Source organism: Phyllobates terribilis, unplaced genomic scaffold (genome assembly GCF_046119375.1).
Source record: "Phyllobates terribilis strain yellow unplaced genomic scaffold, ASM4611937v1 Scaffold_9__5_contigs__length_417890890, whole genome shotgun sequence".
Lineage (NCBI taxonomy): Eukaryota > Metazoa > Chordata > Amphibia > Anura > Dendrobatidae > Phyllobates > Phyllobates terribilis.
In genome coordinates this window covers 229941164-229968964 of record NW_027362769.1, presented here as the reverse complement: position 1 = coordinate 229968964, position 27801 = coordinate 229941164, and the positions used below count along the sequence as shown (strand labels likewise).

Below are 27801 nucleotides of genomic sequence, written 5' to 3'. Positions count from 1 at the left end.
ATTAAAAATCATGGTTAGCTCACCAAATATTAATTTCTGAATTGTTCCTGAGTTAAAACATGAGTAATTTGGGGTCTGAAAGCACTGTTTCTTTTTTTAGTATTTTGACGCTTTATCATGTTCTGCAAATAAATACAAAATTTTTAGCTTTCAATTTTGGAGACATGTTGTCAGTAGTTTATAGACTAAAACAACAATGTACATTTTATTTAAAAATATACCTATAAAGAGAAAAATCAGAGAAAATGAAAATTTTGCAGTGGTCTCTTAATGTTTGCAAGAGCAGTATATATATATATATGTATATATATATTTCTATTCTAGGAGACCCCCTTTAATCAATTCCAATATTCCAATATATAGAATAACAGATGTAACACTATACAATTTGATACCTTGTGGTTAAAAGCTTGAATTTGTGTACAATGAAATTCATGCTCAAAGTCAACTCTATACTGTTCTTCAGAATCTGTGTCGATTTTTATTTTTTGGCCTGTATCACATTCATGGCGGAGAAATTTTGCATCACCTGCAACAAAAAATAGATAACTTTAGTCACATTTAAAAAAAGATGTGAAAACAGAAAAAAAATATTTTAAAATCTAATTTTTGCAAAATGGAAATAGCAAAACTGTAAGTCATTGGGAAATGATGTGTCGTAATTCACACTATGGAGCTGAATTATCAAACAGTTTATGCTAGTTTTCTGGTGTATCATTGCTTCAAATGGAGGACAATTTTTGTAAGATGTGTAGTTGCACAAAATTGTTGTGAATTTTGGCATTTTTACACCACTCCATACCAGATGCGCTAACTTTTTGAAAAGTGGGTGGAGCTTGGTCAGGAAGGGGTGTGGCTGAGTGCGCCCAACAAAATCATCATATTTTACCCTTCAGAAGTGACATAGATTACGAGAGAAATGTACATCTGTCTCTGAATGGAGTATATTGCTTGCGGCGCTGCATGACATCTGAAAGATTTAATCTCACTTTTTCATCGCTAGAGGACGGTGGAGGGCTGTGGGATGCCAATGTTTACACCTGGATCCCTCAACCTGGACTTTGGGAGACAATCGGGCCCTTAGATTAGGAGTACTTATGAGTGATTTGACAGTAACTTATATTTAATAAAATCACCAGTCTGGTAAAATAAATAAAAATAAGGGTAGCTCTAAACTGATGATAGGTACTCCTTAATCTTATTTTTCTTGGTTTTGCACTCAACGAAAGTGCTTTCTAAATCTGGAATACCCAAAAGCCAAATATTTAATCATGGTGTATCTCACAACCTTGATCTAGCCAAGACTCCATGGTCCATTTAAAAAATACTATGTATAATTATACATAAATGCTGAGTACCCATCCTACAAAATAGAACTGGATGTGCTGATTTATTATTGAGTCTCGTCACATACTTAATAGTAATTAATGCGTTATATTACTACTGTATATGTAGCGCCCCGAGGGTTCGGCCGCTACAGGGGTATTGCACCTCAGACCAGAGGTGTGATATTCCACTCCCGGGTAAGGATGGAGTATGGACCAGGGCTCAGTTAGCTGCATACAGCACACACACCCCATTTCCGAGGGACAGCTCAACGGTGCTCCCACTAGACATAAGTGCAGGCACGACCGACCATGTCCCTGCCTGGAGTGGGGAGGGGGGTGGAACACCCAGTGCTGTAGGGGCAGATAGGGGTTGGTTCCTGAGCGTAGGTAGGAGCCCATTGGTTGCTGGTCACCTGGGCTCATGGTCAGAGGGAGGTATAAAAGGTGGGCACCATCTTAGATCTAGGTTCGTTCAGCCAGAGGAGAAGACAGGGAGTAGAGGCTCTGTAGGAGCTCTACTCCAGGAGGGCCTAGTGAGAGGCCGAGGAGGAGGTGAAGGGGAGCTGAGATTCTGGCTCATCTCAGCTCCAAGAGAACGGAACAGAAAGGAACAGAAAGGAACAGAGAAAGAGAAGGAGAGACAGAGAAACAGAAGGGCTCAGGAACAAGAAGGTGGAAGGGACCCTAAGAACCCACGAGAATCCAGGGTGCAGGGTCAGGCAGATTAAGGGTACCGGATCCCAAGTTGGTGGAGGAGAAACAACCCTCAGCCAAAGACCGGTCGTCGTGATCATCTATTGGTGCGACACCTCATCAAACCTGCTAGGAAGGCACCATATAGGACAGCGGAGGACGGGGCCCACGTTTAACCGCACAAGTCTGCGGCAGCCGGACAAAAGTGGGTCACTGGTGAGGCAGGCCAGAGAGAGGATTAAAGGGGGTCCTGTGCCATGCTCTTGACTGCTTGGGAGTTGACCGAGCCCCGCACCTGGTGGACGCAGCACGGCTCGGGCGGTCACTGCCGACGGAAGTGACCCGGAACAAATGAACTGTGAGTAAAGACCCTGGACTGTAACTTGTTGTCCGTGTGCTCCTTCGCTCCTCCGGCACTACCGGTACTGGGACCTTCACCACCATTACTCCCACCATCCACTACACTGCCCTGGGGCCGCACTCTTCCCGTGGGGAGTCACACTGCCCTAGCTGCACACCTCATCAGCCCCAGCGGTCTGCATGCAGCGGCGGTTCCTAATAACCGCAATCCACGGGTGGCATAGTCGGACATTATTTGAAGCACGTAGCAGACTACCATTGGCCTGACCACCCTGAGCCGCGGGACCGGGCCGCCACTACTACTACCCCCATCGTTCCCCTATCACCCGGATCCGCGTGCCCCACGGCCCAGGGGGCGAGTCAGCTTTGGCGTAGTCGGCAGGATTTCGTGCCCGCTAACCATGGGTACTGCGCGCCTGAAAAGAGACTGTTTCACGGTACTAAAGATGGCGCCCGCCCCAGAAGAACGAGCGCCATAATGTGCGCGCCAAAAGACCACAGGAGGCCGCCTCCCATCGTGGGCCGGGTCCCAGAATGGCGCCAAAGAGGAAGCCCGCCCCCAACAACCATGGGCGCTGCTGTGGAAATGTTCGTCAACGTGGGGGGGCTGCCCCTGAGAGTGATTGTCAGCAGAATGCCCCAGGACCACCCCCCATGGGGGCGGAAAGAGAAGAAAACTGCGGGGCAGGGGGTGGTCTGGATCAGTCCAGACAGACCGCACCCGGGGATGGACGCCCTCAGCAGCACCAGCCTCCTGGCCCGAAGCCTGCTGCAGGCCGAACCGCTCTGCAGCCTAGCAGAAGTCCTAGCGCAGCTCCCCAGAGACCCGGAGTGTGCGCAAGCTGCACTGGAGGACCTGGAGCGGAGGATGGTCCGGGCGCAGCGGAGTGCACTCACCGAGTGGAGAGAGGAACTGGCCCGGCAGGCTGAGACCCACCAGCGACAGGCCTCAGCCGCACCCCGGGGTTTGCCTGCCTCTGAGGACGGCGCAAGAGGAGAGAGGACCGGAGGCGACGCCGCGGAGGGAGCCACGAGGACTGAGGCAAGTGAAGGGGATGTCACCACCCCAAGCCCAGCACCCGCAGGCCTGCCCCAGCCTCCCGTCGCACCAGAAGCCCCACTCACCGCACCTGTTGCCGCGCCGCTACTGCTCCCAGCTAGGCCTCAAGCGGCGAGCGCCGCGGCCACGCCCCGCCCGGCGCCACGCCCCTTGACCCCGGGCGCCGTAAAGCAGGAGGCATCATCGGCCCGGTCGCAAGGCCTGGATGACCCGGGCGCCATCGCCAAGCCTGCGCCCCTGTCCCGGATGGGACTGCCACCTAGCGCAGCCACAAGACCCCCGGCCTGGTCGCAAGGCCGAGTGCCCCCGGGCGCTGCTCCCAGATCAGGTCCCCCCACTATACCATCGCTGGGCGTGGACCTGTTTGCCCACCATACCGGTCCGGATGGACTGCCGCTGGAGTGGCCGGCTGAAGTGACCGGCAATCAGCCATGGAAGGCCCAGCCCCCGCGCGAGCCTCTGATACCGGCTCCTGAACCCATCGAGGTCACCCTACCCCCACTGGAGGACATCCAATTTGCGTGGGACCCCACCAGCGAGAACTTGATGGGGTTCTCTCAAGAGACCCGGGCAGACGCGGTCCGCCGTCTGGAGGCCTGTCATCAGCAACTGGCGACCTTTGAGCGGGAGCGACGAGAGAGGCGCGTCAGAGAGGAACGGCTCCAAGCTCAGAGTGCTGAACAAAAGCGCAAGGCCCGCCAAGACCCCCAAGCAGCTCGTGGTCCCCGAATCACCGGGACCATAGTCAAATTCCACATGGAGAACGGCTGGGGCTTCATCAGGGGCCCAGAAACCGCAGGCGACGTCTTTGTGACCCGCAGGGATGTGGAGAGTCATCTACCGGAGGGACATCGTGGCCGTGACCTGTACCCTGGTGATGTGGTCGCCTTTACCCGCCACGTAGGTGCAAAAGGACCATACGCCCTACATGTCCATCGGCTCACCGAGGAGGAGCTACAATACCGCGGCTATGAGGAGAGCCAAGAGGACCCGGACGGGTCTGAAGAACCATATGAGGAGGAAGAAGGAGCATATGGAGGACACCGCTACTAGTCAGTAGCAAAGTACCTGTGTACATAGTTACCCGTCAGGGTATCAGAACTGTTTTTGGGACTGTTCCCGTCTTGAAAGTGTGGTCCCCGTTGGGACAAGTATTGAACTGTTACCTGTGTGCCCCTCATCCCCTAACAGGCTGAGGACTGTGAGCAGCCATTCCCTTCCCAAAACTGGCCGAGGACTGAGAGCGGTCAAATCCCTTGTATATAGTTGCGCTTCCTAAAGCGCCCCCTATTGGTTTTATACAAAAACCGCAACGTCTACCTCAAGATTTACTGGACTGTTGCACCTTTACCTGGTCGCAAGTTGCACCGCGGCCATGATCCAAGAATCCAAGAATGTGCTTTACTTAAAAATGTTTTACATGAGAAAGTTTAATTGTCATGCTGTCTCTGTATACTGGAGGTAGGGGGCCTAAGTTGACCCTAAGCTGGGGCCCTGACTAATCCCTCAACCTGGAGGTACTGTTAAAGGTACAGAGGTCCAGGCCGCCAGCGTAACCCCTACCTCCTGAGGATCCCTGCACCTAAGTAATCTAGTCCTGAGAAGGACCCCGATCACAACAAAAGGGGACAAGTAATAATATGCCCACACACAGTACTTAGACGAACGAGACAGTACAAGGGAAAAACCAAAACCACCTTGCATACAAAAACTACACAACTACAACAGAGGGAACACCAACGGGAAAGGAGATAAATGATAAAGCGAGGAAGGGAAAAAAACGCTCCAAATACACTTAGCTCTGAAACTCCAAATACCACGATCCGCTCTGTTAGTCTGCATGAAATGCTTTCACCGACACTTCCCTAACAGACCGGCAGGCATTTGAAGGAGTCTCACTACAGCAGCATTGATTGCAGCTGGGCGAGGCTGGACCTCGTCTAGCACAGACAGAGAGAGAATTAACTCCCTCACTGCCGAAAAACACAAAGCGCCAAAAAGTCAGCTGCGAGAAGTCAGGCTGTGTAATCGTGACGATCTTCGTGGCGACACACCCGTGACAGTACCCCCCCTTCTACGAGGGGCCTCCGGACCCTCAGGGCCAGGTTTATCCGGGTGAGTCGTGTGGAAGGCCCGAACTAATCGGTCTGCGTTAATATCCGACGCAGGAACCCACATCCTCTCCTCAGGACCATACCCTTTCCAATGAACCAGGTACTGAAGGGACCAGCGATTAAAGCGTGAATCGATGACCCTCGATACCTGGAACTCCAAGTTACCATTGACCACCACTGGAGGAGGAGGTAAAGGTGACGGTATCACCGGCGCCACATACCTCTTAAGCAACGATCTGTGGAACACGTTGTGAATTTTAAATGTAGGGGGGAGGTCAAGACGGAATGCCACCGGATTAATAATAAAACTGATTTTGTACGGCCCGATGAACCTGGGACCCAGTTTCCAGGAGGGAACCTTAAGTTTTATATTCCTGGTAGACAACCATACCCGATCGTTCACACTTAGGTCCGGACCAGACACTCTCCTCCTATCAGCCATACGTTTGTATCGGTTCCCCATAGTATTCAGATTCTTCAGCACCCCTCTCCATACTGAAGCGAGTGATGAGGAAAATCGTTCCTCCTCAGGACCCCCGAAGAGCCCCCCCTACTGAAAGTACAAAACTGGGGGTGAAAACCATATGCCCCAAAAAACGGGGACTTACCAGTGGACTCGCTCCGCCTATTATTAAGAGCAAACTCTGCCAGAGGTAAGAAAGAAGCCCAGTCCTCCTGGTTCTCTGACACAAAACACCGGAGATATGTCTCCAAGCTCTGGTTCATACGTTCCGTCTGACCATTGGTCTGAGGATGAAAAGCCGATGAGAACGACAAATGCATCCCCCGCCGTGCACAAAACGCCTTCCAGAACTTGGACACAAACTGAGACCCCCGATCAGACACCACCTCGGAGGGTACCCCGTGAAGCCTCACAATCTCCCCAATGAACACCTGCGCAAGAGTTTTAGCATTAGGGAGAGCCGGAAGAGCGATAAAATGTGCCATCTTGCTGAACCTGTCCACTACAACGAGTATGACCGTTTTACCCGAAGACGGAGGGAGGTCCGTAATAAAGTCCATAGACAGATGAGTCCAAGGACGCTCCGGGATCTTCAAAGGTAAGAGGGCCCCAGACGGACGGGTATGTGAGGTCTTAGAGCGCGCACAAACCCCACAGGACGCGACAAAAGTTACCACCTCCTTATGTAAGTTAGGCCACCAAAACCGACGCGAGAGGAGATCCACAGTTGCTCTACTCCCCGGGTGTCCTGCAAAAACTGAGTTATGGTGTGCCTCGATCACCTTTTGTCGCAACTGATCTGGAACAAACAGTCTCCCCGGAGGTCCAACAGGGGCGTCCCCCTGAGCCTCCAATACCTCCTCCTCCAGCTCAGAGCATACTGCCGAAACCACCATCCCCTCCTGAAGGATAGGAATCGGGTCGTCCGTATTCCCGGCCCCAGGGAAACTACGAGATAAGGCATCCGCCTTTACATTTTTTGACCCAGGACGATATGTAACGACAAAATTAAACCTGGTAAAAAACAATGACCACCTAGCTTGTCTGGGATTCAGACGTTTCGCGGACTCCAGATATAGCAGGTTCTTGTGATCGGTGATGACGGTGACCGGATGGACTGCCCCCTCCAAAAAATGGCGCCACTCCTCAAAAGCTAACTTAATGGCCAAGAGTTCCCTATTGCCGACATCGTAATTCCTCTCAGCGGACGACAATTTTTTAGAGAAAAAGGCGCACGGATGCCACTTACCAGGGGACGAACCTTGTGACAATACTGCTCCCACCCCTACCTCAGAAGCGTCTACCTCTACAATGAATGGCTGTGACGCATCAGGTTGAATGAGTATGGGTGCCGAGGCAAAACATTTTTTCAAGGAGGAGAATGCTTGACAAGCCTTGTCAGACCACCTAGAAAAATCCGTCCCCTTTTTAGTCATGTCTGTGAGAGGCTTAACCATGGACGAGAAATTACGAATGAACTTCCGGTAATAATTAGCAAACCCCAGGAAACGTTGTAGTGCCTTAAGATTCTCTGGCCGATCCCACTCAAGAACTGCCCGCACTTTCCCAGGGTCCATACGAAAACCGGACGCTGAAACCAGGAAGCCTAAAAACTAGAGTTCCTGTACGGCGAACACACACTTTTCCCATTTGGCATACAGTTTATTATCCCGCAAGATCTGTAACACCTGCCTAACGTGCTCCTGATGAGACACCAGATCCGGCGAGTAAATTAAGATATCATCCAGATATATGACAACAAACTGTCCCACCAGGCGGCGAAAAATGTCATTAACAAAGTGTTGGAACACCGCCGGGGCATTAGTCAGACCGAATGGCATGACAAGGTTCTCATAATGCCCCTCCGGAGTGTTAAACGCCGTCTTCCACTCATCCCCCTCCTTCATCCTAATCAGATTGTACGCCCCCCTGAGATCCAACTTAGAGAACCATTTGGCGCCCACGATCTGATTAAAGAGATCGGGAATAAGTGGGAGCGGATATGGATCTCGGACCGTAATCCGATTAAGTTCACGGAAATCCAGGCAAGGGCGTAGGCCTCCATCTTTCTTCTTAACAAAGAAGAACCCCGCAGCCACCGGTGAAGATGAAGGTCTAATATGTCCCTTAGCCAGACTTTCTGAAATATAATCCTTCATGGCCTGCCTCTCAGGACCAGAAAGGTTATACAACCTAGCTTTAGGTAACTTGGCCTCAGGGAGCAGTTTTACAGAACAGTCATACTCGCGATGAGGAGGTAGTTCCTGACACCCTTTCTCCGAGAATACATCCTCAAAGTCCGCCAGAAATGAAGGTAAGACCCAAGGAGTAACCGCACCGATGACCGTGTTCATGCAGTTTTTATTACAGAATTTACTCCATTGGCTTATCTCTCTGGTTTGCCAATTAATAACCGGGTTATGCTTAGTTAACCAAGGAAGGCCCAACACTATAGGAGTGGGAAGACCCTCCAACACGTAGCAAGACAACAGTTCTTTATGTATCGCCCCCACTTGAAGTTTTATGTCATGCACAGCTTGCAAAAAACTTCCCTGACCGAGAGGCCTGGCATCGATCGAGAATATGGGGATGGGTTTAGCCAACTCACTCAATCGCATACCTTGAACCCGGGCAAACCGAGCATCAACCAGATTAGCCCCGGCCCCACTATCCAGAAGAACAGATATCCTCTCAGTTCTCGTACCCACCACCACCTCCGCCGGTACGAGAAACTGAGACGAACCTAGGGACGAAATACCTACTCCCAGATTGCCGTCCACCACACAACCTGGGATCAACAGTTTTCCGACGACTCTTCACTCTGCAAGGGACGGGATGGACACCCCCCAATAAAATGTCCCTTTCTCCCGCAGAAGAAACACCTTCCTGTCTTATGGCGCACCACCGGTCCCCTCCCCCGAAATGATGTCCCTCCTAATTGCATAGGCTCCTCTGGACTGACCAGGGGAACCACCATATGAGGGGACCTTGTAGGAGGTGGAGTCATCACAGAGGGTAGAGTTATCCCGCACCTCTCCCGAAGCCGTCTGTCAACGCGAATAGCAAGGGCCATAGCGGCTTCCAGTGACGCGGGAGAGTCATACTGTGCCAACACATCCTGTAATTTGTCGGATAAACCTTGACAAAACTGGCTCCTAAGAGCCGGGTCATTCCACTGGGTGTCCGTGGCCCACCTACGGAACTCCGAACAGAATTCCTCCGCCGGACGATCTCCCTGCTGGATCCTACGTAACTTAGACTCAGCAAGGGAGATCCGATCTGGGTCATCATATACAAGTCCCAGAGCAGCGAAAAACCTATCCACTGACTGAAGAGCCGGGGAGCCCGGGGGAAGAGAGAACGCCCAAGATTGTGGGTCCCCTTGTAGGAGCGAGATGACAATTCCCACCCTTTGTTCTTCACTCCCCGATGACCGAGGCCGCAGCCGAAAGTACAACTTGCATGCCTCCCGGAAAACAAAAAACTTGTCCCGCCCCCCAGTGAACCTGTCAGGGAGAGCTACTTTAGGTTCTGGTCCGGCTTGCTCCTGAGGATACAAAACCTTGGACCTAACGTCCGCCAGCTCCATGGACAAACTCTGCAACTGCCGAGCTAGACCGGCTACTGGATCCATGGTAGCTGGAGAAAATCTGAGTGGTCGGTGAAAATGTCACGCTGTCTCTGTATACTGGAGGTAGGGGGCCTAAGCTGACCCTAAGCTGGGGCCCTGACTAATCCCTCAACCTGGAGGTACTGTTAAAGGTACAGAGGTCCAGGCCGCCAGCGTAACCCCTACCTCCTGAGGATCCCTGCACCTAAGTAATCTAGTCCTGAGAAGGACCCCGATCACAACAAAAGGGGACAAGTAATAATATGCCCACACACAGTACTTAGACGAACGAGACAGTACAAGGGAAAAACCAAAACCACCTTGCATACAAAAACTACACAACTACAACAGAGGGAACACCAACGGGAAAGGAGATAAATGATAAAGCGAGGAAGGGAAAAAAACGCTCCAAATACACTTAGCTCTGAAACTCCAAATACCACGATCCGCTCTGTTAGTCTGCATGAAATGCTTTCACCGACACTTCCCTAACAGACCGGCAGGCAATTGAAGGAGTCTCACTACAGCAGCATTGATTGCAGCTGGGCGAGGCTGGACCTCGTCTAGCACAGAGAGAGAGAGAATTAACTCCCTCACTGCCGAAAAACACAAAGCACCAAAAAGTCAGCTGCGAGAAGTCAGGCTGTGTAATCGTGACGATCTTCGTGGCGACACACCCGTGACATTAATATGCTGCTAGGTGATAATGCAAATGTTTTACAAGGTGTTTTATATGACAAAAGAGTTCCAGAGGCATTAGCAAAGTGTTTTATAATAGTGTGACGAGAAAAGGAAAGCGTTTCCCATAAAGGGAATTGAACCATGTTGCCTGTTTTCTGATGTGAAAAGTTTTAAAAAGTTTTGCATGTCCTGTAATTATCTGTTTTTGCTCTTTTCCAGCCCGAGGACGTGCTGTGCTTTACCAGGGGGGAATGTAGCGCCCCGAGGGCTCGGCCGCTACAGGGGTATTGCACCTCTGCCAGAGGTGTGATATTCCACTCCCGGGTAAGGATGGAGTATGGACCAGGGCTCAGTTAGCTGCATACAGCACACACACCCCATTTCCGAGGGACAGCTCAACGGTGCTCCCACTAGACATAAGTGCAGGCACGACCGACTATGTCCCTGCCTGGAGTGGGGAGGGGGGGTGGAACACCCAGTGCTGTAGGAGCAGATAGGGGTTGGTTCCTGAGCGTAGGTAGGAGCTCATTGGTTGCTGGTCACCTGGGCTCATGGTCAGAGGGAGGTATAAAAGGTGGGCACCATCTTAGATCTAGGTTCGTTCAGCCAGAGGAGAAGACAGGGAGTAGAGGCTCTGTAGGAGCTCTACTCCAGGAGGGCCTAGTGAGAGGCCGAGGAGGAGGTGAAGGGGAGCTGAGATTCTGGCTCATCTCAGCTCCAAGAGAACGGAACAGAAAGGAACAGAGAAAGAGAAGGAGAGACAGAGAAACAGAAGGGCTCAGGAACAAGAAGGTGGAAGGGACCCTAAGAACCCACGAGAATCCAGGGTGCAGGGTCAGGCAGATTAAGGGTACCGGATCCCAAGTTGGTGGAGGAGAAACAACCCTCAGCCAAAGACCGGTCGTTGTGATCATCTATTGGTGCGACACCTCATCAAACCTGCTAGGAAGGCACTATATAGGACAGCGGAGGACGGGGCCCACGTTTAACCGCACAAGTCCGCGGCAGCCGGACAAAAGTGGGTCACTGGTGAGGCAGGCCAGAGAAAGGATTAAAGGGGGTCCTGTACCATGCTCTTGACTGCTTGGGAGTTGACCGAGCCCCGCACCTGGTGGACGCAGCACGGCTCGGGCGGTCACTGCCGACGGAAGTGACCCGGAACAAACGAACTGTGAGTAAAGACCCTGGACTGTAACTTGTTGTCCGTGTGCTCCTTCGCTCCTCCGGCACTACCGGTACTGGGACCTTCACCACCATTACTCCCACCATCCACTACACTGCCCTGGGGCCGCACTCTTCCCGTGGGGAGTCACACTACCCTAGCTGCACACCTCATCAGCCCCAGCGGTCTGCATGCAGCGGCGGTTCCTAATAACCGCAATCCACGGGTGGCGTAGTCGACATTATTTGAAGCACGTAGCAGACTACCATTGGCCTGACCACCCTGAGCCGCAGGACTGGGCCGCCACTACTACTACCCCCATCGTACCCCTATCGCCCGGATCCGCGTGCCCCACGGCCCAGGGGGCGACTCATATATTCTTACAATATTATGTCTCATATGTCTTATTAGGTCTCATTTCTGTAGATTTGGCTCAGTCAGAATACTTCCTTTATTCTCCAGCTCCTCAATACACTGAAGTCTGGGTTTGACGACCAGCACTCACACACTGCATCTCCCTGTTCCCTGCCAGTTACCACTGCTCTGGTCTATTCGGCAGCACTTGTAGAGATGTCGTTGGGTGCCTATGCAGTGCGCTCTTCAACCCAACTGCTCAGAGGTCACAAGACTAAGGCAATCATCCACCAAAATGGCTAGTGGAATAATCAGGGCTAATTGAGAAGCCAAATAGCACCTTATCTAAACTCACTGATGATCATGCCTGGTGCCAAAAATTATATATTCCACTAGCGGGTCTGCTTTGTTTTGAGATTGTTCTTTATATTCAGATCCCTGAATATCGTTTGATTATTCATCTGGATTAACCATTTGACTCACTCTGGAAACCTTCACTTAAAGGGAATTTGTCTCCAGGTTTTAGTCACTTAATCTGAGAGCTGCATGAGGTAGAGACAGAGACCCTGATTCCAGAGATGTGTCACTTACTGAGCTGCTTTCTGCAGTTTGGATAAAATTATTGTTTTATCAGCAGGAGGTAATCATTGGAGGAATAGTAATCCTGCTGCCATGTACTCCTTCATGTTTATAAGCTCTATATTATCCCACCACCACAACACATTGGCAGCTTTCTGCCTATGCACAGTGTTCACAGAAAGCTGCCAATCAGTGGTGTGGGCGGGGTTATACAGGGCTCAGCTTTCAGAGAACTGCTAGATCTGCAGCAGAAAAAAATATAATTTTATCAAAACTGCAGCAAGCATCCCAGTAACTGAGACATTGCTGGAATCAGGGTCTGTGCCACTACATCATGCTGCTCTCAGATTTGGTAACAAAAACCTGGTGACATATTCCCTTTAAGGGTATGTGCATAAGACGTGAAGTTTATTATGTTTCTCCCACTTACTACTGTAAAACCTCCGATGCTATGAACTGGTCTGAACATTTTAGGCAGCAGCTTAGTGAATAGCAAGGTCACATTTTTTCATGAAAATGCCTGATGCACTATGAATATTTCCCATGAAATACTCTGGTTTTAGAAAAAAATATGCACTAAAAAAAGGAAAATAGTGTCCTAAAAATCTATAGTAAAATAGTAAAGCTGGAAATTAGATTGATTCACCACTTATGTACATAAAATGGAAATAAGGAGGGAGGTCACCTTAGCAGCTCGATTGCACAACAGTCACGTAGTTTTTGCAAACTCTTAGGCAAATGTAAATGAATGAGATCTGCATTCAATTGTATCTTAATTCTGAGGAAAGTGCCCTCTGGAACGTCGTCCAGGGTTATGAACTAGAAGCAAAAATTAATCAAAATTGTGTTACAAGAGCTGATTTGACAGCGCTGATCCCTCTGAACCACAGCTGAATCTGGCTAGAGACTGAGGTTATAAAATACAGCTAATGATTCCATCGTACAAGCCAAGCACAAGATAAACGATAAATGAACGTTATAAAGCTGCGCCTGTGCCAAGGACCACGAACTGTGCTGTGAATATATGAGCCTGAAGTAATGTAATCTATGAAAAATACAATTTAAAGCAGCCATTTATGAAATAATAAAATTAGCTTTAAGCAAAGTTAGCTTCTACCTAATATTACCACGTTTTTCTCTAAAAAAAATGATGTCCCTTAAAGGGGTGGATCCATCAGTCCATATGCCCAATTAATGGGGCATCCAGATATCGGCAGACATGACTTCATCAGCACTGCTCAACTAACCAAGCGGAAATTACCAGCCCAGGTTAATACTTTGAAGAGGACCTTTCATCAATGTAATAGTGTCTGCAAAGCGGAATAAAAAAGTTTTTTTTTTATTCTACCTCTCCATTGTGGACATATTAGAAATCAAAATAGCTGGCACCTAGAGAGTTAATGTGGCGCCCCTGCGGGTTCAGTCGCCACAGAGGTACTGCATCTCACCCAGAGGTGTGGTATCTCACTCTCAGGTAAGGATGGAGTACTACCCGGGACCCAAACACCTGCATCCAACACTACACTACTCCAGACCAGCAGGAGGGGCAAGATGCGCTGCTCCTCTGCTGAGCCCTGTCCCTTGTTGGAGTGGGAGGAACCAAAGAGAGGGGGAACCATGTAGTGGGTGTGGGTGGAGGAAGGAGTTCAGGGGAGCTCAGTAAGAAGCGATATAAAAGAGAGGGTGGAACATTCTAGAGTGAGTGAAGTCTGAGAGGAAGTCAGAGGAAGAGTTGGGAGCAGGAGCTCTGCAGGAGCTCTGCTCGGGGAAGCATGGGCCTGAGTGAGGAGGCCCAGGAGAAGGAGAGGAGGAAGGAAAGGGAGCAGAGAGAAGGCTCCAGGAGTAAAGAAGAAAGGATCCCAGGGATACGGGCAGTGCTGGAGGCCATCCGTACGCCCGAATCTACCAGGAGGTGGAGGGATCGGGTAAGAGAGGGGACCGGCCCCTAACTAGTGAGAATTGCAATATTCAACTAGGTAACCGGAGGGTGCAGCATTTCAGGTGCTGCAGCCAAAAGCCACATCTATCTCACCGAAAAGGTGGCCATAGAGGACCCAGGGGACAGAGAAGATGTCGCCCGACAAGGTCCGCGGTCACTGGATTGGGACACTGGGTGTGAGGTGCAGGGAGACGGCCAGAAGGAACACACATAAGGGTGTCCCGTTATGCACTCCGGAGGTACCTGAGAGCTGGCTGCACCCCTGCCCGGTGAACGCAGAACGACGTGGGAAGTTATCATCTGCTGTTGTAACCAGGAGCAAAATGTAAACTGTGAGTTAATTCGGAAGACTGCACCCCACTGTCTCTGTGAATTATTACGGTTGCGCCATTACCCCCTGCACTACACTGCACCATGAGTGCTCCCTCAATAACAACATCTACACTGCCCTGGAGCTAAGCTATGCCTGTGGAGAGCTGAACCAACTCTGCTGCATTAACAACAGCTCCAGAGGTCTTGCTCAGCAGCGGCGGCTCCCTTTAGCCGCGTACCACAGGTGGCGTCACGAACTCTATACAAGAACTATAAATCCCCTGTAAATAACCCCTTTTATTGACCGTCCTGGGTCACGGACCAGGTCACCGCCACTGTGACATCTCCCCTAGCAATGACCAGCCTGGCTACCGAGTACCCCACGGCCCAGGGGGCGCGTCATTAACATCCACTTGGATTTAGGGGGCGTGTACTTCTTCTCCCTGTATGAGTTGCCCAATCATAACTAGGCAGTAACTCAGCAGAAAAAGAACACGTTCCACAATAGCTTAGGTTACTCAGTGTGGGAGATGTAAGAATACAGATCTGATCTCCTGGTCTAATCTCCTGTATGAGTGAGTGTGGAGGGATGGACACTATAGCTGAGTTTAGCTGTGTCACATTACAAACCATTCTATCAGCTCTCCTCGTCTAATAGTACTGTCTGCTCTGTTGTACTGACCCTCACCCACACTGCCTGTCTGGAGTCAGTAATTACCCTTATGTCTGTTGTGCTCAAAAGCTGCTTTGAGAACAACAGACATAAAAGCGACTTATTTTCAAACAGGCAAGGTGGGAGAGGGGAAATAGAGATGACAGTGCTATGAGAGGACAAGAAAGGTTTTTAATATTACAAGGCTAAACTCAGCTGTACGGCCCCTCCCTCCAAAGGGACCTGATCTGAAAGATGTTAGTCATATGTGCTCTAATGTCCCAGCACTTTCTACTCATGCAGGAGGTTAGACCAGGAGGTCAGAGCTGTATCCTTACACCTCACAGTGAAAAATCTAAGCTATTGTGGGGGCTAGTTCTTTTTCTGCTTTGTTGCTGCCTGCATATGGTTGGTCAACATAATACAGCGTGAAGAAATACACACCCCCAGTGAAAACTTTCTGATAACATCCACTTGGATTTAACAAAAGTTTACTTATTAGAAGCCAATATTTTGATTGCTAATATCTCCACAGCAGAGAGGTTATGAAAAAAAAAAAAACTTTTGAGTTAAGGGTCCTCTTTAGTAGTGTTGAGCCACCCCCGTAGTGTTCGAGTTCGGTTCGGTTCGTCGAACACCCGTGTGTTCGCCGAACTGTTCGTCGAACTGTTCGTCGAACACCTTCGAACACCGTTAAAACCAATGGCAGGCAAACAAAAACACATAGAAACACATAGAAAACACCTTCAAAGGTGTCCAAAAGCTGACAAACTGCTCAGAAGACACAACTAACACATGGAAAAGTGACAAGTACATATAGTCATGCGAAAATAAAAGAGGTGGAGGAGTAAAAGGAGGGGGAGACACAGATATAGGCATGTCATGCCCTTCTAAAATCCAAAAAGTGAGAAGCCGACACGGCCAGTCCGCTCCTGCCCGTGCCACCTCCGTGTCGCCGGGTTTGTGCCAGAGCCGCGGTGAACCCTGATGGCCAGCCCCCCTCTCCCAATACTGGTGCCTGTCCGCTGGTGGGTCGAGCGAGCCCCCCTGTGGTGGAGGCAGCTCTAAGCTTTTTAATTTAAATTGTCTCTCTAATTTGAATGAATACACTTTAAATCCATTTACAAGGATCTATTGGAGGGCAAGTCTCATGCCAGCAGCCGCGTAATTCCAGCTCCAGTAGCGTCTACTAAAGCTGCTGCAGTTAAAAAGCTTTTATAAGGATCGAGCTCGGCTGTCCACTGCAAGGCATCCTACTGCCAGTCCCAGCCCCTATGCCTTGGGGTGCCTCCTGATGCTCTTCACTGAGTATCCCATGGTCCCGAAGCATTTCCTTTGAAAAAATTAAGTGTCTAAACTACAGGTGGTGTAGCTTGCTTAACAGCCGGGATAATCCGCTGACTAGCAGACACTGCTACTAGGCACAAAGTATTTCCTGGGCTAGATGCAGTTAAAAATTTGTAATTAGATACTCTCGTTGGATGCTGAGAAAGCATTCCATAGAGTCTCCTGGCACGCCATATATGATTCTCTTAAAAAGCTTGAGGTAGGGGTCTAGGGGACCCTTTTATAGCCAAAATCACGGCCCTGTATCGCAATACGTCACCTAGGCTGAAGATAAATGGAACTGTAGCACCCTGAGGGCTCGGTTGCTACAGACGTATTGCACCTCACCCAGAGGTGTGATATCTCACTCTCAGGTAAGGATGGAGTGTGGATCAGGACCCGACACCTGCATGCATTACACCACATTGCCGTGGGGCAGGGCGACCAATATGCCCCTGAGATGGGCACGACAGTCCCTGTCCCTGGCTGGAGTGGGGGGAGGGAACACTGAGGAAGGGGAACCCTGTAGTGCAGGAGCAGGGAGGAAGCAGTTCCTGGGTGCATTGAGAAGGGAGTATCAAAGGTGGGCACCATCTTAGTTCAGTGCAGAGAAGTCTGAGCAGAAGTGGCAGGGAGCAGGGGCTCTGCATGAGCTCTGCTCCGGAGGCGGGCCTAGTAACAGAGGCCCAGGCCTGGAAGAGGGAGAAGGAAGGAAGAGGAGCGGAGAAGGCTCCAGGAACGAGGAATGAAGGGATCCCAGGGGTGCGGATGGGCGAGTCGCCACCGCACGCCCGAATCCACCTGCGTGGAGGGGTCAGGCCAAAGGGGGAGACCGGTCCCCGAACTAGTGGAGGCAGGAAACGACCCTCAGCTAGAAACCGGAGGCTCTGACATTTTATGTGGCGCAGCCCCTCGCTACACCCGCTAGGAAGGCACCACATAGGGTCAGGGAAACTGGCGCCAAGTTTACCAAGAGGAGGCCCGAGGCAGCCGGACAGAAGTGTTGGTAAGAAAGGCCAGACAAAGGACACACAAAGGGGGTCCTGTGAAGTGCTCCAAAGTTATCTGGGAGTTGTCTGAGCCCCTCACCTGGTGAGCACAGTACGACGTGGGCAGCCGTTACCTGCAGACGTGGTCTGGATAATAAGAACTGTGAGTAAAGGCCCTGGACTGCATCACTGACTCCGTGTCGTTACTGCTGCTGCCCTGCACCATCACCCCCATCCTCCGCATACACTGCCCTGAGGCTATACTCCTCCCGTGGGGAGTTATGCTACGCTCTGCTGCACCCACAACACCAGCCTCAGCGGTCTGCCCTGTAGCGGCGGTTCACTCTGACCGCAATCCACGGGTGGCGTAGTCGGACATTTAAACATCAAAACCACATAAATAGTTCCGCCACTGGTTTGACAGCCCTGAGCCACGGAACCGGGTCGCCGCCACGAAGACTACAACCACCAGCATCCACCAAAAAGGGTCCGGCTCCGGGTGTCCCAAGGCCCAGGGGGTGCGTCAGAACATTTTCATCACCTTTCACAATCACCAATGGGACAAGGCAGGGATGTCCTCTGTCCCCTCTCTTATACATCCTAGTGACGGAGCACCTGCTCTCATCAATTCGCCATAACCCCAATATTAGGTGGATTGAGGTGGGAAGCACCGAGTACAAGTGCTCTCTATTTGCTGATGATGTCCTAGTATATATCACTCAATCACATATATCCATCCATGCTGTTATGGCTGAAATAGATCACTTTGTTACATGGTAAAATTTTAAAATCAATGCAGCGAAGTCTGAGGCCCTCGATGTCTCCCTCCCCAAATCCATATAGGATTCCATCCAGTCCAACTTTCCCTTTGCCTGGCCCTCACAGGGTATCAAATACTTAGGAATTCCTATTCATAGAGACCTCTCCCATCTATGTTATCTTAATTTTGGGCCCTTTATTGAACAATTCCATACAGACCACGGTTGGCAAGTTAGAACTGTAAGATTCACTACGTGAACCGCTGGTGTTTTGTGGAAAAGCACATGTACACCGCGTTCCAAATTATTATGCAAAAAGTGTTTAGGAGTGATAAGGGAAGAATTTGTTTGTTTGTCAGTTAAACTCATTGATGGTGATGTGTGTCAGGGCTCTTTATATCACTGTAAGCAATTGCAGACACCTGTGCTAATTAGTTTGGCAGGTGTGTCCAATGAAAGGCAAGACTACTTAAGAAGGCTCTCTCACATTATTAAGCAGCCTACATTTTCTGCCAAAATGGGAAAGAAAAAGGATGTGTCGGCTGCTGAGAAGCAACAAATTGTGGAGTGTTTAGGTCAAGGCATGACTACAATCAACATTGTGCGATGATCAGGATGAAGTGTCTTGGCAATCAAGAAGTATGTAGCTGATTCACAGTACACACGTGTGCGTGCTGATAAGGGCAAATTGAGGACTCTTTCCTACAGGCAATTACGTCAGGTTGAAAGAGCAGCGGCAAAAAAGCCTTGTCATAGCAGCAGACAAGTTTTTGAAGCTGCTTGTGCCTCCAACGTCCCCCGAACAACAAGATGCAGGGTCCTTCAGAGGTTTGCAGCTGTGCATACGCCATCCTGTCGACCTCCTCTATCCACTTCACACAAGCAGAAACGGCTCCAGTGGGCCAAACATTACATGAAGACTGATTTCAAAACTGTTTTGTTCACGGATGAGTGCCGTGCAGCGCTCGATGGTCCAGATGGATGGAGTGGAGGATGGCTGGTTGATGGACACCCCACGCAAACACGGCTACAGCGCCAACAAGGAGGAGGTGGAGTAATGTTTTGGGCTGGAATCATGGGGAGAGAGATTGTCGGCCCCTTTAGGATCCCTGAAGGCGCTAAAGATGAACTCCATAATGTATGTGGATTTTCTCAAACAGCACTTCCTGCCATGGTTCAAGAAGAAGAACCGTGTATTTCACAGCAAGATCATTTTTCTGCATGATAATGCACCATCTCATGCTGCACATAAAACATCTGCATCTCTGGCTGATATGGGCATAAAAGGGGACAAACTTATGGTGTGACCCCCATGCTCCCCTGACCTCTACCCCATTCAGAACCTTTGGAGCATCATTAAAAGGAGTGTCTATGATGGCGGGAGGCAGTTCACATCTAAGCAACAGCTCTGGGAGGGTATTCTGTCCTCATGCAAAACAATTGAAGCAGAAACCATCCAAAACCTGACAAATTCAATGGACGAGAGAGTTCAGAAGCTCCTTTTGAACAAGGGGTCCTATGTGAAAATGTAACATCACCTAGAATAAAGTTTTGAGTTGAAAACTGTTTGATTTCAGTTTCTAACAACCTGCTAATGCTTATAATTTCAAAAATGACCATTTTTTTGGTCTTTATTAAAATGAAAAGGTTGATCGAAAAGTTTGGGGGATCTAAGAGTGTGGCAACCCAGTAGTCATGATTACTTCGAATTCTGACAATATGAGGGTCATGCTGCAGGTAGTGCAGCAAGAAGGCACTTATGTGTCTTGCGCATCTCGGAGCCCCAAAATTATTTTCCGGGCTAGATGCAGCTAAAAATTATTTTTAATTTTAAATCTGGTGGAGCTTAATATAGATGGCCTAATAGGATCAGTGCTGCACACTGCTACAAAGCCCAAATTATTTTCCAGTCAAGATACAGATAAACATGATTAGTAATTTGAAAGCTTAAAACGTTTGGTAGGGTGATTTTAACCAATCATCAAGCTTTTACTCTCCCCAGGATGACACAGGGGTAGAAAAGTCGTTTCGGATCCATGATTTGTTCATCTTTATGAACGTGAGTCTGTCTACATTATCAGTGGAGAGCCGCGTGCGCTTATCTGTCAGCACACCACCAGCAGCGCTGAACACACGTTCAGACAGAACGCTGGCTGCGGGGCATGACAAGATCTCCAAGGCGTAAGTGGCTAGCTCCAGCCATTTATCCAGATTGGAAGCCCAAAAAGAGCAAGGGTCCAGTGACACAGTCGTGGCTTCAATGTTTACTTGGAGATACTCCTGTACCATCGTCTCTAGGCGTTGACTATGTGTCAGACTTCTTGTCTCCTGTGGCCTTGCAAAGGATGGGCTAAAAAAGTGGTGAAATGATTCCGCAAAATTGATGTTACCAGCAGATACTGTGGTTCTGTTACGGTTTGAGTGCTGAACACTTGACGGTCCCACGGTTGGCAAGTTGGAACTGTGAGATTCACTACGTGCACCACTGGTATTTTGTGGAAAAGCACATGTAAGATTCTGCAACAGTCTCTGCTGATACTCCTGCATGCGTGCATCCCTTTCTATGGCAGGAATAATTTCTGCAAATTTACTTTTGTACCGGGGATCTAACAGTGTGGCAACCCAGTAGTCAGGATTATTTCTAATTCTCACAATTCGAGGGTCATGTTGCAGGTAGTGCAGCAAGAAGGCACTCATGTGTGTTGCGCATCCAGGAGCACCAAGTCCCTGTTGTGTTGGTGGCGAGGTAACAATCATGCTTCCTTCCTCTGTCCTCTCCCCCCAACCTCGCACAACAGAAATGTGATCAAGGTCTCCCTCATCTGATGAGTCTTCCATCAGTTCGTCCTCCACTTCTTCCTGGGCTCCTGCACCTTCCTCACTAGTTTGGCTGCTACCATGCGCCCTGGTAAAACCATCTCCCCCACCCTCACATGCCTGCCGCCTTGGTGCTGCCGACCTTCTGGACCTTGCAGATGTTAGCCCTTCCGCATACAACTCCTCCTCCTCTACTTCCTCCACCTCCTCTTGTGCCACCACCTGACTCCGAATTCTGTTTAACATGTGCTCCGTCATGTAAATCACCGGAATAGTCATGCTGATAATGGCATCGTCAGCACTAAACATCTTCGTCGCCATTTCAAAACTGTGCAGAAGGGTGCATAGGTCCCTGATCTGAGACCACTCCTCCAGCGTGATTTGCCCCACCTCTGAATCTCGTTGGCCCAGGCTATACGTCAGAACGTATTGCACCAGGGCTTGTCGGTGCTGCCACAGTCGCTGCAACATGTGCAGAGTTGAATTCCACCGGGTAGGCACATCGCATTTTAGCCGGTGAAGTGGCAGGCCCAACGACTTCTGTAGAGATGTAAGTCGCTGAGCTGCGGGATGCGAACGGCGGAAGTGAGCACACAGCGACCGTGCCCTCTGCAGAAGGCCATCTAGTCTGGGATAGTGGGCTAAAAATTGCTGGACAACCAGGTTCAACACGTGAGCCATACAAGGCACGTGTGTGACATTGCCCCGGCGAAGTGCCGCACCCAGGTTTGCGGCATTGTCGCACACGGCCTTCCCTGGTTTCAGGTCCAGTGGAGACAACCATTCATGAAATTGGTTCTCCAGAGCTGACCACAACTCCTCAGCTGTGTGACTCACATTTCCCAGACATTTCAATGTAAAAACCGCCTGATGACGTTGAGCCCTACTGCCAGCATAGTAAGGAGGTGTGCAGGATCCCTTCTGCGCAGTTAGAAAGCTTGTGGCATGACCAGACAGGCTTTGGGTGCAGGTGGAAGACCGAGAGGAGGTTGAGGAGGCAGAAGCAGTGGAGGAACTTTGACATAAAGAGGATTGACGCACAACTCGTGGGGACGGCAAGACTTGGACAGCAGCCCCTTGTCCTGCTGTCACCATAGTTACCCAGTGCCCAGTCAGCGACATGTAACGCCCCTGTCCATGCCTACTCGTCCAAGTGTCTGTGGTGAAATGCACCCTGTCACACACAGAGTTTCTCAAAGAAGCGGTGATGTTGTGTGCGACATGCTGGTGGAGCGCAGGCACACCTTTCTTTGAGAAGTAGTGCCGACTGGGCATCTGGTACTGGGGCACTGCGACGGACATAAGGTCTCGAAAATCCTCTGTGTCCACCAGGCGGAAAGGCAGCATTTCTGTAGCCAAGAGCTTGCAGATGGTGAAATTCAACCTCTTAGCTTTCTCATGGCTAGGAAGAAATGGTCTTTTACTTGTCCACATCTGAGGGACCGAGGGCTGGCTATTGTGCTTAGACGGGGTTGATAAGGGTGTCCCCGGCAAACTGCCGGTCTGTGAGGAAGATGCAGGCGGACATGTTAGGTTGCCTTCATCCAAAGGTGGTGCTATCGATGTCGGACAGCGCTCAACACCAGCTGGTGTTACCACCTCCAAAGAAAATGATGACCTGCCAATCACGCTGGCTGTTGCGGGTAAAGAGGTGGCAGGTCTGCGCCCCAAAACAGGTGTGACTGCTGTCCCCCCAGTCACAGAGGATGAAGAGGCCGCGGATGCACAAGATATGGCAGACGGTGGTTGGCCCGGCCGGCTAGGCCGCATTGTAGCACACTGAGCTTCCCACTGCAACTTATGCTTCATGTCCATGTGCCGGTTCATGCATGAAGTACTCAAACTATGTATTTTTTGGCCTCTACTTAGCTTTTGCTGACAAATGTTACAGATAACACGAGTTGGGTCATCTTTATCGATCTGAAAAAATGCCCAGGCTATGCAAGGCTTAGCACCCATGCGACCTGAAGAGCCACCACGACTTGTGGTGAGAGGCAGAGTTGTGTTTGAGGATGCAGTTGTTGACGTGCTTCCAGTACTACGTCTCTGTCCAGGAAGGCGCAACCTGACCTCGTCGTCACTAGCATCTTCCTCCACCTCCTCTGCTGACCTCATCTCTTGGCTGACTGTGGGTTGACAGTAAGTGGGATCTCCGACCTCATCATCATCACCCTGTGCGTTATCACACCCGTCGTCCTCAGAGCCAACCTGTTCCTGCCCTGACAAAAAACTAAAGTTGTCGCTCCAATCAGGTATTTGAGTCTTATCATCGTCTTCCTCATTGTCTCCACCAACAGGAGTTACAGTTTGGGAATGAGGGTCTACATTATGGTCAGAACCTTCTGCGTCTGGTCCTGGATCCGACTCATAAAGATTCTGGGCATCAGTGCAGATCATTTCCTCGTCTGGATTCACAGAAGCGCTGGAGTCGACCTCTGATTCCCAGGCTATAGTATGAGTAAACAGCTCTGCAGACTCAACCATCTGTTCTACCTCATACTCAGACGGGCAGCTGGAGATTTGGGAGCTGTGAGGAAGCAAGTGCGATTTGGGTGACACCTTTGAGGACTGGAGTATTTGTGATGTTGAAGTTGATGTGGAGGAGAGCCCACTTAAAGGAGCACTTGATATCCGTTGAAGCACCTGCTGTTTTTGTGCCTCATCTGGAATTTGTAGCGATTGGCGTGGCCGTAAGAAAGGGATCTTATCACATTGTCCGCTAAAAGAAGTAGACATTTTAGTTTGGCTGGAAGATGGTCTTTCTTCTGCAGATGTTACTGTTGCTTTAACACCTACCCCACGGACACAACCTTTTTTCCCCTTCCCAACACGCCTATTCCCCTTTCCACCAGCAGCAGGCCTTTTTCCACTCATTTTGGTGGTTAACTAATTCACAACTCTGGAGTTGTTTGCACAAAAAAACAATGGATGGTAACCGAGCAGAGCTGAGTGGCCAAACTGTGGTATTAGGCCAAAACTATTGGCTGGGTTAGATGCAGAAAAAAAATATTTTGAAATTGCAACCTGATGGAGGTCAGTATAGATGGACTAATAGAGAAAGTCCGACACACTACTAGAAGGCCAAATATTTTTTCAGAGGTAGATGCAGAAAAAAATATATTCAGTTTGCAACCTGATGGAGGTCAGTATAGATGGACTAATACAACAAGTCCCGCACACAGCTAGAAGCCCAAATATTTTTTCAGAGGTACTGTAGATGCAGATAAAAATTATTTTTAATTTGCAACCTGATGGAGGTCAGTATAGATGGACTAATAGAGAAAGTCCGACACACTACTAGAAGGCCAAATATTTTTTCAGAGGTAGATGCAGAAAAAAATATATTCAGTTTGCAACCTGATGGAGGTCAGTATAGATGGACTAATACAACAAGTCCCGCACACAGCTAGAAGCCCAAATATTTTTTCAGAGGTACTGTAGATGCAGATAAAAATTATTTTTAATTTGCAACCTGATGGAGGTCAGTATAGATGGACTAATAGAGAAAGTCCGACACACTACTAGAAGGCCAAATATTTTTTCAGAGGTAGATGCAGAAAAAAATATATTCAGTTTGCAACCTGATGGAGGTCAGTATAGATGGACTAATACAACAAGTCCCGCACACAGCTAGAAGCCCAAATATTTTTTCAGAGGTACTGTAGATGCAGATAAAAATTATTTTTAATTTGCAACCTGATGGAGGTCAGTATAGATGGACTAATAGAGAAAGTCCGACACACTACTAGAAGGCCAAATATTTTTTCAGAGCTAGATGCAGAAAAAAATTATATTCAGTTTGCAACCTGATGGAGGTCAGTATAGATGGATTAATAGAACAAGACCCACACACAGCTAGAAGCCCAATATTTTTTCAGAGGTAGATGCAGAAAAAAATATATTCAGTTTGCAACCTGATGGAGGTCAGTATAGATGGACTAATAGAACAAGTCCCACACACTGCTAGAAGCCCAAATATTTTTTCAGAGGTACTGTAGATGCAGATAAAAATTAGTTTTAATTTGCAACCTGATGGAGGTCAGTATAGATGGACTAATAGAGAAAGTCCGACACACTACTAGAAGGCCAAATATTTTTTCAGAGTTAGATGCAGAAAAAAATTATATTCAGTTTGCAACCTGATGGAGGTCAGTATAGATGGACTAATAGAGAAAGTCCGACACACTACTAGAAGGCCAAATATTTTTTCAGAGGTAGATGCAGAAAAAAATATATTCAGTTTGCAACCTGATGGAGGTCAGTATAGATGGACTAATACAACAAGTCCCGCACACAGCTAGAAGCCCAAATATTTTTTCAGAGGTACTGTAGATGCAGATAAAAATTATTTTTAATTTGCAACCTGATGGAGGTCAGTATAGATGGACTAATAGAGAAAGTCCGACACACTACTAGAAGGCCAAATATTTTTTCAGAGGTAGATGCAGAAAAAAATATATTCAGTTTGCAACCTGATGGAGGTCAGTATAGATGGACTAATACAACAAGTCCCACACACAGCTAGAAACCCAAATATTTTTTCAGAGGTACTGTAGATGCAGATAAAAATTAGTTTTAATTTGCAACCTGATGGAGGTCAGTATAGATGGACTAATAGAGAAAGTCCGACACACTACTAGAAGGCCAAATATTTTTTCAGAGCTAGATGCAGAAAAAAATTATATTCAGTTTGCAACCTGATGGAGGTCAGTATAGATGGACTAATAGAGAAAGTCCGACACACTACTAGAAGGCCAAATATTTTTTCAGAGGTAGATGCAGAAAAAAATATATTCAGTTTGCAACCTGATGGAGGTCAGTATAGATGGATTAATAGAACAAGACCCTCACACAGCTAGAAGCCCAATATTTTTTCAGAGGTAGATGCAGAAAAAACTATATTCAGTTTGCAACCTGATGGAGGTCAGTATAGATGGACTAATAGAACAAGTCCCACACACTGCTAGAAGCCCAAATATTTTTTCAGAGGTACTGTAGATGCAGATAAAAATTAGTTTTAATTTGCAACCTGATGGAGGTCAGTATAGATGGACTAATAGAATGATGCTATGCCCAAAAGATTTTACTTCACTAGGTGCAGTAAAAAAATTGGTATTCTATACACAGGTGGTATATCTTGCAACACAGATAGGCTACTCCACTGACTAACACACTCTGCAATAGGCCAAAAAGGATTAGCTTTGCTAGATTCAGCCAAATGCTGTGAAAAAAACTTGCACAGCACTGGCACAGACCTGCCTGGCAAAAACTGATAGGAACTGATGTAACCTAGTCTTGAAAAGGACTGCAATTACAATTAGTCTTTACTCCCACAACCGATCTATTTAAGAGCACAGACCTGCCTGATAAAAGTCGTAGGAAATGCTGTAACCTAGTCCTTAAAAGGACTGCAATCACAACTATTCCCTACTCCCAAGCTATCTGTATATTTGTGCGAAAATTGGCTTGAAATTAACAAGGTATAGCGCACACAGCAACAGCGGTGCCGTCTAACATGCAGCTGCAGCAGTGAGAAAATGGTGGCGACGGGGAAAATGGCTTGGTCTTATAGGGCAAGGACATGTGACATACACTGCCAATCACACATGCCCTTGCTTGTGTGAAAAAAAGCACTTCGCTCCGTGTGTGCGCTGCTGATAGGCTGACAGATTGCACCTCCCCACTGTAAATGCGGGAAAGAGAAAAAAAAATGGAGATCTTCATTATTTCTGCAGAGATCCATCCCCTGCCCCTCCCCCCACCCCGCTGTACACTCAAACTGCGTATTAACATTAATTTTCATCATTACTGAGAAAAAATCCAGTTATGATTTTGGTGCACGAACAGTTATCGAACATAACCTCGAACAGCCGAATTTTTCTCAAATTGTTCGTGTTCGCCGAACGGCTCGAACACCGCCCAAAACAGCTCGAATTTGAGATTGGCGAACAGTTCGAGTAGAACAACGCTCATCTCTACTCTTTAGCTGGGGGCTGCTACAGTTTAGGCACACGCTCAAGTCCATATATAGCTCTCATATTCGGCCATGCACCAATTTACGGCTTTAAACTTAAAAAGTAATTAACTTTAATTTCTTTTACTATCTTTATCCAACGTGGAAAGTTATGAAACTTATCAAATCACTTTATTAGGGGATTTATCTTCATTTCTGTAAAGAATTGGATTCAAGTGGTTTCAAAATCTCTGCTTTGCCCCAAATCTATTTGCCTGCTTTCAGCTGCATTAATATCAGAATATACTCATTTGGAGTACAGATGATGGCAGTGAAAGTGTCTGTACTTGTGGAGTCATTTTTCAATACGACAATGCAAGGTTTAATGTTGTTCGTGCTGCAGTGAGCAGCCTACATGGCCTAAGCGTGGTACTATGGCTACAGCATCTTCGGACTAGTCTCCCATAGAGGACATCTGGGACGTCATTGGGCGGCATTTGCAGAGTGATCTGCCAGCAGCCAATATTGCTGATTTCCATACCCAAGGGCATTTAGCATGGCAGAACATTCCTCAGACAACCATTAATAACCTGACTGAAAGCAGACAAGCCATCCTCTGGTTTCTGAATTCCACAACTTTTCCTTCTTGGT

At 48.6% G+C, this 27801-nt stretch overlaps 1 protein-coding gene across 1 annotated transcript in view; it reads right to left on the bottom strand.

Annotated features, from left to right (window-relative positions):
• Positions 1 to 27801, bottom strand: part of LOC141162056 (uncharacterized) — a 539567-nt gene that overhangs the window by 329856 nt on the left and 181910 nt on the right. The window contains exon 26 of the mRNA XM_073647724.1: positions 396 to 529. Within this exon, the coding sequence (XP_073503825.1) occupies positions 396 to 529 (134 nt within the window). The remainder of the gene's footprint in view (positions 1 to 395; positions 530 to 27801) is intronic.